General features: G+C 47.7%; 3 protein-coding genes across 3 annotated transcripts; 2 read left to right on the plus strand and 1 right to left on the minus strand.

Annotated features, from left to right (window-relative positions):
• Nucleotides 1-2,915: 2,915 nt before the first annotated feature.
• On the plus strand, nt 2,916-3,140 carry POJ06DRAFT_269730 (uncharacterized protein; the record flags this gene model as incomplete). Its single annotated transcript, XM_056189387.1, has 1 exon — nt 2,916-3,140. The coding sequence occupies one exon, from the start codon at nt 2,916-2,918 to the stop codon at nt 3,138-3,140; it is 225 nt and encodes a 74-aa protein (XP_056042085.1).
• A 2,879-nt stretch (nt 3,141-6,019) lies between these two features.
• On the plus strand, nt 6,020-11,104 carry POJ06DRAFT_257574 (ABC-2 type transporter-domain-containing protein). The gene is made up of 5 exons (XM_056188167.1): nt 6,020-6,600; nt 6,657-6,739; nt 6,789-8,424; nt 8,483-8,825; nt 8,875-11,104. The coding sequence occupies exons 1-5, from the start codon at nt 6,056-6,058 to the stop codon at nt 10,690-10,692; spliced, it is 4,425 nt and encodes a 1,474-aa protein (XP_056042086.1). The 5' UTR covers nt 6,020-6,055; the 3' UTR covers nt 10,693-11,104.
• Nucleotides 11,105-11,448: 344 nt separating this feature from the next.
• On the minus strand, nt 11,449-12,788 carry POJ06DRAFT_257579 (uncharacterized protein). Its single transcript, XM_056188168.1, has 4 exons — nt 12,653-12,788; nt 12,239-12,318; nt 11,931-12,102; nt 11,449-11,887 (listed from the first exon to the last, which is right to left on the minus strand). The coding sequence occupies exons 2-4, from the start codon at nt 12,316-12,318 to the stop codon at nt 11,792-11,794; spliced, it is 348 nt and encodes a 115-aa protein (XP_056042087.1). The 5' UTR covers nt 12,653-12,788; the 3' UTR covers nt 11,449-11,791.
• Between the last annotated feature and the right edge of the window lie 806 nt (nt 12,789-13,594).

Below are 13,594 nucleotides of genomic sequence, written 5' to 3' on the forward strand. Positions count from 1 at the left end.
TTTTCTCTTGATAATATGTTCGGAGAGAATCCTCACACCTCCGCGCAGGTCTCTTCGGTTTCAGGGGTACCTACTCGGCCCCACTGTCACGGGTCGGGCTTGTCCGAGCCTAAGTATCGAGTTGGCTATTTTGTGCGATAAAAGTTTGTGTTGCCCGGCCTTCGCGGCTTCATAAAAAAAGTTTATTTAATTTGTTTGTTGTACGCGAGCAACGAGAGGTGTAAAGAAACGGTTCATACCGGCCTCTTCCCGTTCAATAATAGCTATATTCTAAAACAGTCAGAGCCACCTTAGTCCACCTTTGTAAGCTTTTTGGTCTCTCTCCCCGGGCGACTCTCATAGATCAACCGTTAAGGTGTAGATCAGCCTTAGTCCTGAGATTATCACAAACGCTTCACAAGAAATCGGACCTTGTTTTTCTACGCAACTATCTTGTTCTTGTTCAAGTCTCTGGTTCCTGAACTGCGGTCGTCACAGAGACACAACACTCTTAGCGTCATAGCAAATTGCACAGTCCCCAGTCAAGGAAACGATCCTAAAACCACAACGATCTACAGTGTCTCATATTAACTCCCTCAGAACGTACGCGTAGATAATTCCTCATTAGATGCTAGACTGCTGATAAGCAGCTGACTTATAAGATATGTAAACCTATCTCATCCTAAGAACTGCATCGATTGCAGTGATCTCAGGCAGACTTCCGGCCTCCCCTCCCTGTTTACACGTCCGTCCTGCGCATCGCTCCTCATAACTATTAGATCTGTCACACGCTAACCATCTCACCATTAGCTCATCAAGCACGCATAGTGACAAGACTGTCCGTGACAAAACATGATTGGCAACTAGATCCCCAACAGTTAGACGTGACAAACCAGGAGAGGACGCTCGGCGCATGAGTACAGAGCATGCCATACGGTTAACCGTATGTGGCGTCAGCCAATGTCGATTGGACAAGCAAGGAAAGAAAAAGCCCACATCGTGCAACAGGGAATGACGCGAGGGAAATTGGTTGGCTGAATGGTAAATTTTGAATTTGGTATGCATCCTTGAGCCTAGACACAGTGAGAGCGGTAAGACATTGCAAACGTACAGTGGGCATGGATGTACGCAGAAACACACACACTTGACATGATATAATGGATGGTTAGTCCCGCCTCGAAAGAATCTGTACAATATCAATAATTACTACATTGTTGCAATCACCTCACGTTACCGACCTTCGATCCTATTCACAAAGTAAGATTCTATTAGATGGATTTAGCAACCTTTTTTTTTGTTGATATCATAGCAGCCACTAAACCTTTTCGGACCTGGTCTTGGGGTCAGGTCCCAATCAGGAAGTTACGGCTTTGTGCAAACATTTGACTGTGTAGTCAAACTCCTGTGAAATTTTTGAATCCCGGGTCTTATTCAGGCCTAGCCCATCCACACGCGTGCCCGACGCGTTTAAGTTTTAGCCAGGAATGTTGACAGGCGTCGTTTCTTATTTTTATCCCAAACACTCACCATAGCACACATTCGCCCATCACTCAGAACCTCAACAACATCTAAACTTGGCCCCGAAAGACCGCCAGACACCCACGTTTCGTATATCGGACCCTCTTATGCTTTGGTCGCCGTTCCGGCGGGTACCGTGACGACTAGATGCTCAATGACGTCCCTGAGTCTACACAAGCAGAGCCAACTTGGTGCCATCCCGAAAATATTGCCTAGATCGCCGTCCTAATCGGATACACAAGCCGGCGAACAAAAGCCATAACTTAATATTAGTTTCCTTGAATTCCACAATTTCAAGAGCGTGTGTGCCGCGTGTTCATTCTTGGTTGCTTGTGTGTGTTTTGTGTCTTGGTATGTGCCTTCGTGTTCTTTGCTTGTGTTCTACGTGTATATAATTTTAGTAGACGCCTGACAGAGAATAAATGGAGAGTTTGTCCTCGCTGTCAGGGCAAGTATGAAGTTTTCTATTCTGGCAAAAATTTGTTAATTCTAGTCTACCTGCCGCTCATTCTCGAGTCCCGTGCTCTCAAGTCTCAGTCATTAACACTGCCGCATTTCAGTGGGAGGGATTCATTTTCGATGAAACCACATTTGGCCCTCCTGGCAGGCAGCCTTCTTCCCGAAGCTTTAGGATACGCCTTAACGATTGCGACGTCCCACCTGAGTCAAATTTATTCCGACTATGTAGTTCCCGAAATACGTGGTGTTCCAAATTTACCTCCTCCTCTGAAGCAACTACATGTCATCAGAGCCCTAACCCAAATGGAAGCACTCCTAACGGAAACATCCCAAGATGAAGTCAGCTCGGGTTCTAACACCGAGTTTCCCCTCTGGCAAACTATTACTGAACCTTCTGATGAAGAACCAGATGAACTACTTCCTGCTCCTGTCGCCTCAATGCCCATAGAAATCACAAAGTTTGCGATACAGTTCAGCTCTGCGTATTGCCGCACCGGACGTGATCGCCTTTGAATCACAATCCATATGTCAGCAACAGGATGGTGACTGGATCAGAGCACATACTGCGTGCCTTCCCCAGACATTTTCGTCGCCAGCAGACTAGCAGACGCACAGAATTTTCGCTACGCAAGCAACCAGATTTATGACAAGAATTTGGGGGGTGATGTCCAGACACACTAGATCTAGCATACGCCAGCAGCGGCCAGGCCCCCTCTGCCAGATACCAGACTCACAAACCAAACTAACTCACGTGATACCCCTCGTTCCAAGAAATCGCCCGACGCGTTCGACGCGTCACGTCTACCGTTAGTTCCATAACCTGTATATCATGCTTTCTCAGCCATCATATCGATCCTGCTCCGAAAATATATGTCATACGATATACCATGCCTTCCGAGACGTATCAAAGACTCCGTTATGCGACGAGCAGGGACGATAAAACCGTTGCGATAGCCACAATGGCGAACCATCAACAAGGGCGAAACCGCTTCTACTTTACCCGTCCGGTTCTTCTCTGGCCGAGCAAGGGTCCGTGGCAAATGCTACGAGATTCCTCTGACGAGAAGGCGTTTATCCTCACCACTGGGATAAGTCCTGCCATTTTCATTTACATCTTAGATTCTGGTTTCAGATACGCGTGGGACACCACACCTATCACTCGTGAGGATGTCTGGTCCGGTTGAGCAGCCTATAGGAACGAGTCCGTTCTGCTTACCTGAGGATTTCGAGTTTGGTTTGCGAGTCTGGTAAATTTGGCACCACAGGAAGGCACCCACTTTCAACAATACCGACCGCAATCTCGTCCTAAGCATAACATATCCATTTATTTGTACAGCAATGATGTTGTTACTTTTTTGCATATTGTGAAAGTCAAAGGAACCGTAAAAGTAGCCTACCTTGAAGGCGATGATAAGCGCTAACAATCTGATTATTGTTATTGTACAAGTTCCTCTGGTGTCGGGACATAAGCTCATCTCGAGTGTCCATGTAGCCACGCACCATTTTGCCCGCGTCCCGTCTCTCCATGTAGGCAACCGATTCTCCTGAAATGCACGCACCCTCCCGTCGAGCCACCGCTTTCTGACTCGTTTGTGTCCAGGCTCGGAGACATTCTTAGGACGTACTTTTTCAATACGGCATCTCAGACCAATTTCTTCAGCAATTTGCCGGAAAAATGACGTTAGTCAAACCTTTCGTACGGAGATTTATGGGAAAGTGCATATACACGGCCATGCGCACACAAGTGCCATTCATCGTCTCCTGTCTCCCGACCAAATCATAAAGAACGAATCAGATGGACTGCTAGCATTCCCGCAAGGACTCACCTTTCAATTTCCTCGATGTACCAAGGAGCTGCCAGTTTCAAAAAAAGTATGCAAACCTACTGCTTACCACAGTATCCTTTCCAGCAGCTGCGATTTGCATGACCGAAAAATATCGGCTTTGAACAGTAACTTGCGGAATTATCGTTTCCTAACTCGCACTCCCAATTGGCTGCTGCATAGCATGTACCTTATGGAAAACTCTGGTCCCTGCCCATTTAGGTAAAGGTAGACACGAACAACGTAGATATTTGTACATTCCAAAATGGTAAAGCTCTTGAGGATGCGGTTGCTACAGTTTTGTCGAAGATACTTACAGAGTCGACTGGTCGTCGCTTGATCATTGAGGAAGCTGTAGTCAATTATTCTGTCAAAACGCTAAGGAAAAATCTGAATAAACCAATTAGCATCTTGGCAAACCTACGATATTATTCATGATTCGTATTCGCACGATTTCGGTTTATTCCATTACGAATTTTATCCTTTACGAATAAGCAAGATCCCGCGAATACGAATAACGAATACGAATAACGAATACGAATAACGAATATAAGGAATGCGTAAACACTACATATGTATACGATTACTTTACGATTTTATACTACACTAACTATAGACCCGTGCGGCGCGGGTAGGAAGGGTACCGCCGACTATGGTATTTTGGCTATTTCAAAAAGTTTCAGTGGTATTTCAGACATTTGCCCCAAAAAAAAAAAGCGCGCGACGAACCTCCAGATGATTGCAGCTGACACAGTCGACCAGGATTTCCGCCTCCAACGGCTGCTTTGCGGGAACGGGTTAGGGCACGTCTGACGACCAAAAACCGCTGAACTACGGCGCCGCACGCCACGGGGCGTCCTCAGTGAGCAGGTCCTTGCCACAAAAAGTCGTCATGGAGTACCAGACAAAAAACCGATAGTCACTGTAAATAGGTTTGCCCGAAATACAAGTCGTATAAGTTCTGTTCAATTAGAGACAAGATGAGCCACTTAATCGACTATTGCCGCTCTGATGTGCGCGGAAGTCGGCGTCGAGTCCATCAACCGGTTCCTGCCCACTGTTCTGTGTCGAATCGTCACAGGCACTAGCTCAGTGAATTATTGCCTTTGACAGCCCGGAAGGCGAAGGCGGCTTACATCTGTTCCCCAACCCGGCTGTCAGCACTCCCGGTTGAAGAACATGCCGGAGCCGCACATGCCGGGTTCCGCGCCGCACGAACCGGAGACTATGGGCTGCGCCGCATGCCTTCGTTGGTGCGCTTCTCCGGCTCGGATGTGAGATGTTACCGCCATTCACCAATCCCAACAGAGACGCACATTCTTGACCCTTTCTGTGCCAGCATTTGTTTCGTTTTCGTTCCTCGCAACAGTGTAGTGCTTGTTGTGCCTGCGAACTGTCGAGAAAGCGACCACAACCTGCCTAATAATACGTAGGTCGAGGTGTGCAACAGAACGCGATTGTTGCGATGCGGGGTTATACGCGACCCAATACAAAATTGGTTAGACTACGTTATGCCCGTCTTAATTCACTCGAAGATACAAAGTAGCAACGATTGCTCGGCCCAGATTGACTGATTCGCCATGACAATTATATTTCTGTTGCCATCATATTTTACGTCCATGTACTCTTTTATGTTGTTTGCTTCGATGTATTCTTGGCCGTTAATATGGCCGGTAACATATACTCTGTGTTCAAGTATGGTGGCTGCCAATCCGAGGACTACTGACGATTGTATATGCCGGACAAAGTTGGTCGTGTATGATATGAAGGCTTAGTTAGTGTATACTATGGAACATCATATGTGATCTGTGACTCGTGATCCATCACCGGACCGGCAGTCTCCGGAAGCCGAAACCATCGGCTGCCAAATAGAGTTTAGGTTTCCAGGCTCAGGCACAAATGTTCCCCCCCCGGGCCGTTTAGGTTTGCTGGTAAGTTGTTCAGCTTACTCGGTCAGCACGCGCAGTGGAAGAGCGAAAATTCCGACGGCCATGACGGCAATTCCAACGATAGTCTAGACGTGCGCAGGAGCTGTTTGCGGACTTCGGCAGTGGCATGCCGAGCCCTTGTGCGACTGAGCTGAGCCGCGCGAATGTCGACAGATCAACCAGCCGCAGCGGCGGGTTTGACCCGGGCCGCGGTGCCCTTGCTCAGAGGCTTCCCATGCTGTCACCATCGCTCGTCCGTCGTCCCGTAGATAAACACGGCCCTTCCCGCTGCGGCGATGCGCACCTCTCTTTCCACATTATTGTCCTGCGTCTCCAACAGTCACCGCAATGTACTCTGCTGAGGACGAGAAGAAGGAGATCGTCGCAGATGGGTGGCATCAGGCCAACCCCCCGGAAGATTCGTCGGAGGGGTCTTACACAAAAGACGAAGATCACGAATACGAACAACGCGTCACCCAGCTTGCCCGCCAGCTTACTCACCTTTCCGTCTACTCTGACCCTGGAAGAGTCCAGTCTGAGGCCACAGAGGGCCTTAATCCCTTCATAGATGGTTCCACCGACCCCCGCCTTGACCCATTCTCTGAGAAGTTTTCAGCAAAGTTCTTCATTAAGACGATGCTAGATATTGTCTCCCGGGATCCTGAAACTTTCCCCGTCAGGACTGCCGGTATTGCCTTCAAAGAACTTTCCGCTTACGGTTTCGGCTCCAGTGCTGACTACCAGAAGACAGTGCTAAACATCCTTACTCATATTGCCACTTCCAGTATCAATGCAATCACTAAAGCCAATAGACGGAGAATTCAAATTCTCCGTGATTTTGAAGGTGTTCTGCTGCCTGGGGAGATGCTTATGGTTCTCGGCAGACCCGGCAGGTACGATACACTACCCGACTCGCATTTTTGTTTCTCCCGCTCTGACACTGCTCCAGTGGCTGCTCCACATTCCTCAAGACGATCGCTGGCGAGACTCACGGATTTTATCTCGACGAAGGCAGCTATTTGAACTATCAGGGTATGTCAATTTCGTTATTCGCCATTAGCTCCATGCTGACGATACCAAGGTGTTCCGTTCATGCTCATGAAGACCCAATTCCGCGGCGAGGTTCTCTACAATGCCGAGACAGATGTCCATTTCCCTCACTTGACAGTTGGCCAAACACTATATTTCGCTGCGCTCGCTCGTACACCCAGCAACCGTATCAAGGGAGTTTCTCGTGAGAAGTACGCGGAGCACATGCGTGATGTCGTCATGGCAACGCTCGGTCTCAGTCATACCATAAACACTAAAGTCGGTGATGATTTTGTCCGTGGTGTCAGCGGTGGTGAGCGAAAGCGTGTTTCCATCGCCGAGGCCATGCTTGGAGGTGCTCCGCTCCAATGCTGGGACAACTCGACTCGTGGCCTCGATTCCGCTACTGCCCTCACATTTATTCGCAATCTGAAATTGTTCGCGCAGACCACACAGACGACGTCGCTTGTTTCACTCTATCAGGCATCTCAGGATGCGTATGACGAGTTCGACAAGGTCATTGTTCTCTATGAGGGTCGTCAGATTTTCTACGGCTCCACAAAAATTGCCAAGCAGTTTTTCTTCGACATGGGCTTCACTTGCCCTGAGCGCCAGACCACTGGCGATTTCTTGACGTCCCTTACCAACCCGAGCGAGCGCCTGGTCCAACCCGGTTTCGAAGACAAGGTCCCCCGAACTCCTGATGAGTTTGCCCAGCGTTGGAAGGAGAGTGACGTCCGGGCACAGTTGATGCAAGAAATTGAAGGCTTTGACAAGAAATATCCGTTTAATGGTCCTTCTCTCAAGGCCTTCACATTATCTCGCCGCGCAAACCAGGCCGATCACATTAGCGTCAAGTCTCCGTACACGATTTCGGTTCCGATGCAGATCAAGCTTTGCGTCATGCGTGGCTTTCAGCGCTTAAACGGCGATTTGACATTGTTTTTCACCACTATCATTTCTAACGTTATAATGGCTCTCGTCGTCTCGTCCGTCTTCTTCAATCTTCAAATGACTACTGACTCGTTCTTCTCTCGCGGGGCGCTACTTTTCTTCTCTATTTTGCTCAATGCGTTCTCTTCAGCACTTGAAATTCTGACACTGTATGCACAGAGGCCGATTGTTGAAAAACATGTGAGATATGCGTACTACCATCCGTTCGCGGAGGCTGTAGCATCCATGTTGTGCGATATGCCGCTCAAGATTATGGTCGCCCTGGCATTTAACTTGACTCTATATTTCATGACGAACTTGCGGCGTGAAGTCGGCGCGTTCTTCACATTCCTGGTGTTCTCGTTCTCGGTTGTTATGGCTATGTCTATGGTGTTCCGAACCATCGCTTCCGTCTCCCGAACCATTTCCCAAGCTATGGCCCCTGCTGGTATTCTCATTCTTATACTCGTTATCTACACAGGCTTTACTATTCCTCCGAGAGATATGCATCCGTGGTTCCGATGGCTCAATTATCTCGACCCCATTGCTTACGGTTTCGAGAGTTTGATGATCAATGAGTTCAGGCATCGCACATACAGATGCACATCCTATGTTCCTTCTGGTCCAGGATATGAAGATGTTGCTCCTAGTGAGCGTATTTGCAGTGTTGTCGGTTCAATCGCGGGCCATGACTCAGTATTGGGAGACGATTACATTGGCTTGAGTTTCAACTACTATGAGTCTCATATGTGGAGGTACTGTGCTTCTTTCCTTAATAGCTCGCCAGAGTATATTGCTAATCGGTATTTGCAGGAATTTGGGTATTGTCTGGGCTTTCGTTGTTTTCTTCTGCGGCGTCTACCTCACTGCCACGGAGTACATTTCGGCTGCCAAATCCAAGGGTGAAGTCCTTGTCTTTCCGCGTGGGCGACTTCCTTCTGCTACAACTGTCGCTGATGACGAAGAGAACGCTCTCTCCCATGACAAGGACAAAATCGAATCCGAGTCATCGTCTCGTGAAATAAACTTGCAGAAGCAGACAGATATTTTCTTCTGGAAGGATGTTTGCTATGATATCAAGATCAAGGGTGAACCTAGACGATTGCTTAACGTTGTCGATGGATTTGTGAAGCCTGGCACTTTGACCGCACTTATGGTACGAATTGGCACTTCTTTACTGTCGATAGCAACTAACAATCACGCAGGGTTCTTCCGGCGCAGGTAAGACCACTCTTCTAGATGTCTTGGCTTCGCGTGTTACCATGGGTGTCGTAACCGGTGAGATGTTGGTCAACGGCCATCAGCGTGATTCATCTTTCCAGCGGAAAACGGGATACGTCCAGCAGCAGGATCTTCACTTGTCTACTTCCACCGTCCGCGAGGCTCTGACATTCTCTGCTGTCCTCCGCCAACCTGCTGAAATACCGCGTGCTGAGAGAATTGCCTATGTTGACGAAGTTATCCGCATTCTCGAGATGGAGTCGTACGCCGATGCCGTCGTTGGTGTTCCCGGAGAAGGTCTCAACGTTGAACAACGCAAACGCCTTACTATCGGCGTCGAGCTTGCTGCTAAGCCCGAGCTTCTTCTCTTCCTTGACGAGCCAACTTCTGGTCTTGATTCTCAGACTGCGTGGTCCATCTGTTCTCTTATGAGAAAGCTTGCGAACAATGGTCAGGCTATTCTTTGCACTATTCATCAGCCATCAGCCGTCTTGTTCCAAGAATTCGATCGTTTGCTGTTCTTGGTCAAAGGGGGAAAAACCGTCTACTTTGGCGAGATTGGCGAGAACTCTAAGACACTAACAACCTACTTTGAGACAAACGGTGCACATCCTTGTCCACCTACAGCAAATCCTGCGGAATGGATGTTGGAAGTGGTTGGAGCAGCTCCAGGTTCGATAGCTGTCAAAGATTGGGCCGAGGTTTGGATGCAGAGTCCAGAGAGGGCCAGTGCTCGCGCCGAAATAGATCAGATGCGGGAAGAACTGTCGCAGTTACCTGTCAAGCATGACAAAGCATCCACTCAGGAGTTCTCTGTCGGATATGCGGAGCAATTCGTCACGGTGCTGAGACGCGTTTGCGAGCAGTACTACCGTACGCCGTCATATATCTGGTCTAAGGTTGGTCTTAGTACTGCCGCAGCTTTGTTCATCGGATTCTCGTTCTGGAAGGCAGGAACAAGTTTGCAAGGTCTTCAGAACCAGATGTTCGCGATTTTTATGTTGTTCATGATTTTCGGCAACTTGTGTGCTCAGATGATGCCACACTTTGTCACTCAACGTTCGCTCTATGAAGTTCGTGAGCGTCCATCCAAAACGTACTCATGGCAAGCGTTCATGGCGGCGAACATAGTTGCAGAAATTCCGTGGCAGACGCTTTGCGCGCTTACTACGTATTTTTCATGGTATTATCCAATTGGCCTTCAGAGGAACGCTGAGCCAATGAACCAGGTGACCGAACGCGGCGGTCTCATGTTCTTGTTGATCCTGGGCTTCTTCATTTTCACGTCGACTTTCGCGCACATGATGGTCGCCGGTATCGACATTGCAGATACCGCTGCTAATCTCGCTAACTTGTTCTTTTCGCTCTGCTTGATTTTTTGTGGTGTTCTTGTGAACCCAGCAGCAATGCCTGGGTTCTGGATATTCATGTACAGGGTGTCGCCATTTACATATTTGGTAGATGCAATGTTATCGGTCGGAGTTGCCAATACGCAGGTCCAGTGTTCTGCCATCGAGCTTCTTTCCTTTGACCCGGCCGTGAATACGACTTGTGGTGAGTACTTGGCACCGTACATGTCGATATCCGGTGGTCAGGTTCTGAACCCCGATGCTACATCGGACTGCAAGTTCTGCTCGGTTTCGTCAACGAACACGTTCCTAGCCAGTGTGGCGTCGAGCTATGCTCATCGGTGGAGAAATTTCGGTCTCATCTGGGTATACATTGTTTTCAACGTTTTCGGCGCCATTGCCTTATACTGGTTGATGCGTGTACCCAAGCGGTTCAAGAAGAAGGAAGAGTAACTGCTTCAGAACATATGTCAATATTGAAAATTTACGTAGCATGTGAAGGTCAAGGATGATATATATAAGTGTCATAGAATGGTGGGAATTTCCGGATATTATTTAGGCTGCCTTAGATTTGGTCAAGTATGTAATAATTACTTTCTGGTTTATTCGGCATCATCAAGAGTGTAATGGTCGCAACTAGCTAGAGCATAGATTTATTATCGAACATAAAAAGACACAGCAGCGCTGCGCATGCATTGCAGAGACGATGAAAATGCGGACATGTCGCTCTCGACTATCTGATGCCCAGCCGGATGACTGCGCGGCCCTGCGCAGTACCGGAAAGCGACACGCCAGAGTGGGAATCCGATCTATACCTAGCCTGTCAAATACAATCCCGAGTTTACCATTCGACCTTTCAGATCACAGATCGCCATGCTTCGGACCGAGAAATGTCAGCATGGAAGGTTCAAGTAGGGGTGGACACGAATAACGAATATATTCGTATTCGTACGATCCTATGGAAAGAGATTCAGCGCTTGGTTAATCATGCCGATGCACCTGATACACCTTAAATAGCGGACCTGGTACGTTGCTCTGACGCACTGAGTACATTCGAATGACGGTTGTGATACCCCAATTTGCAAAGGTACCAGGTGGATCCCTTTAAACGTAAGACGCACCGGGTCCTCGGTGCACTACAGTTTGACGCCCCCGGTGCACGCAGGGTTTCAGGGTTTCACGTATTCTAGATTACTTGGATTGACGCTATAGATAATAGTATATATTGTATATTCTAACTCCTCACATAGAATCCTTCTAACATAACAAAGCACCCCATACATATGACCATCACCGATACCAATCCCAATCGTCTTAACACTTCAATTCCGGTATTATACGGCCCTGCACCGCCAACAACGCCAACAGACAGAAGCAATAGATAACCATTCGCTGCAACATGTATCAGAACCTGTCAAATTTACTACAGCCGTCACATCACAAGCAGCATCATGGTTTCTTCACAGTTGACCGTGTCTCTATGCGCAGGTAACATCAGGACTATCAGTGGTATCAGTTACAGCAGCAGTGACAGATAGCAAGAGGCGTCATATCACAAATTCACCGTCTTGGTCTCTGGATCTTCGCCTAACAGACACACAAGGACAGCTATAAACATGAAGTACTCTTGGTACCGATAACTAACGTTCTCGAAAGAGTCAAAAATAGAAGCAGATATTCTTATCAGGAACCGGGACATATGAAGTTAGACTAGCGAGGTCAAGTACATCAGGCCCTGCCCACCTAGACGCCTTAGATATAGTGACGAGGGCCATAAACGATATCTCCTTTGCGGCAGCCTGCAAATGCGAACTAATGTCTAGCGTTAGCAAGAATGACAACACAAAGCGAACAGTCAAACCGCTGTAAGCAAATGGTTACAGACGTGACGCAGACTTCGTCATCATAGCTAGACAACATCAACTCAATTAGCCCAGGATCAGCAGTAATCCGCAACAGTAAAATAACAATGGCTACCTATCCTAGAAATTACACGCACATGACTGCTATGAACATGTGACGCGGCAATAGGAGTATTGATTTGAACCCTCTGGCCAGCTTCAGGCATTCAACAATCATTCAGCACCGAGCTATCCAGAGGTCAGTAGCCAACGCAATTCGAGACGATTGGACTCAAAGAGCACATGAAACCATTTACCCACAATGCCACACTGACCATTTCGGAAAAAAAAATATGCGAAGCCGAGCAAAATCAAACCCTGACAGAAAACGTGAAGATGGATCGGCGCTGTGTCAAGAAATAATATATGTAATTACATACTGGCAATCGTTAGCACTCACCGAGGGCCCCATAAACAACCAACCACAATCCATACAAAGAAATTTTTATGGCGAAGCAGGCATACATAGCCAGTAAAGATGGCTCGATTCTGTGGGGACAGCAGACGTGGGGTCAAGAGAGAAGACACTTCTCCGCGATTCTTGGTTCTCAAGTCCGCACGTAGGGTTAGGGGCTTCTTTGTTGACGTAGCGCGTCACGTCGCTGCTTTCCGCGCGATAAACTGCAAGTGAACAACACAACACGGACTCACGCGTTTATCCATCTCGCGAGGACGTGTTTGATCTTGCGGCTCTGCAGGCACGGTGGACTGTTGGCTCAAGGTTTCTTGGTTTATGTGTACATCTATCTAAAGCTTCAATACTAATGCAAGCATCTATAATTCAGATCGAATATCGCTGTCTGTATTATTTACGCTCTAGGATTGTTTATGTACATTATTGGTGGACGTCACGGTTTGTGCCCTGACGTGAACCAGGCACGGCCAAATGAGGCTCTCAAGTACTAAGAATAATGCACCTGGTATTTGTGGGCAGACCCGGTGCATCAGAATGATAAATCAGGTTTTACTGAGACCCAGGAGATCAATTTGACATACCGGGTACAGTCATCAAAGCATCAAAATGACGCACCCCGGTACCGAAGAAAGTGACCAGGTACCTCAATGTGTAGCACTCGGTCCTGGATTTGTTTCGCGAATATTCGTAATTCGAATACGAATAACTTTCTTGCTTACTAACGCGAATACGAATAAAATAAAACGAGTGCCTCCGCAAACCTAGAAGGTCTCTCCCTGTATCTCACAATCGCTGTCAGACATCTTGTTGTAAGATAGAATATTGGATTAATCTCGACGGGATTGAAAATTGGTAAAATAAGACGCGTCGTTCAGTTATTCATATTCGTTGACGCGTCATGATTGGCTGAATTAAAGTTTGAACACTGCACTAGCGTCTTGGCAAAATTACGAATAATATCGTCGAATACGAATAACGAATACGAATGGAGGAAAATGTTATTCGTCTCCACCCTAGATATCAGTCGCGTCGGGGATGA

This window comes from Lipomyces tetrasporus (assembly GCF_029532465.1).
Source record: "Lipomyces tetrasporus strain NRRL Y-64009 chromosome Unknown POJ06scaffold_8, whole genome shotgun sequence".
Classification (NCBI taxonomy): domain Eukaryota; kingdom Fungi; phylum Ascomycota; class Lipomycetes; order Lipomycetales; family Lipomycetaceae; genus Lipomyces; species Lipomyces tetrasporus.

Excerpts from the sequence above, each read along its gene's own strand:
- POJ06DRAFT_257574 (XM_056188167.1), top strand. The coding sequence starts at position 6,056 with ATGTACTCTGCTGAGGACGAGAAGAAGGAGATCGTCGCAGATGGGTGG. Across the intron at positions 6,601-6,656 it reads GTTCTCGGCAGACCCGGCAG|TGGCTGCTCCACATTCCTCA; the intron begins GTACGATACACT and ends ACACTGCTCCAG. Across the intron at positions 6,740-6,788 it reads CAGCTATTTGAACTATCAGG|GTGTTCCGTTCATGCTCATG; the intron begins GTATGTCAATTT and ends GACGATACCAAG.
- POJ06DRAFT_257579 (XM_056188168.1), bottom strand. The coding sequence starts at position 12,318 with ATGATTGTTGAATGCCTGAAGCTGGCCAGAGGGTTCAAATCAATACTC. Across the intron at positions 12,103-12,238 it reads CACATGTTCATAGCAGTCAT|CGGTTTGACTGTTCGCTTTG; the intron begins GTGCGTGTAATT and ends ATTTGCTTACAG. Across the intron at positions 11,888-11,930 it reads GTCTAACTTCATATGTCCCG|AACGTTAGTTATCGGTACCA; the intron begins GTTCCTGATAAG and ends GACTCTTTCGAG.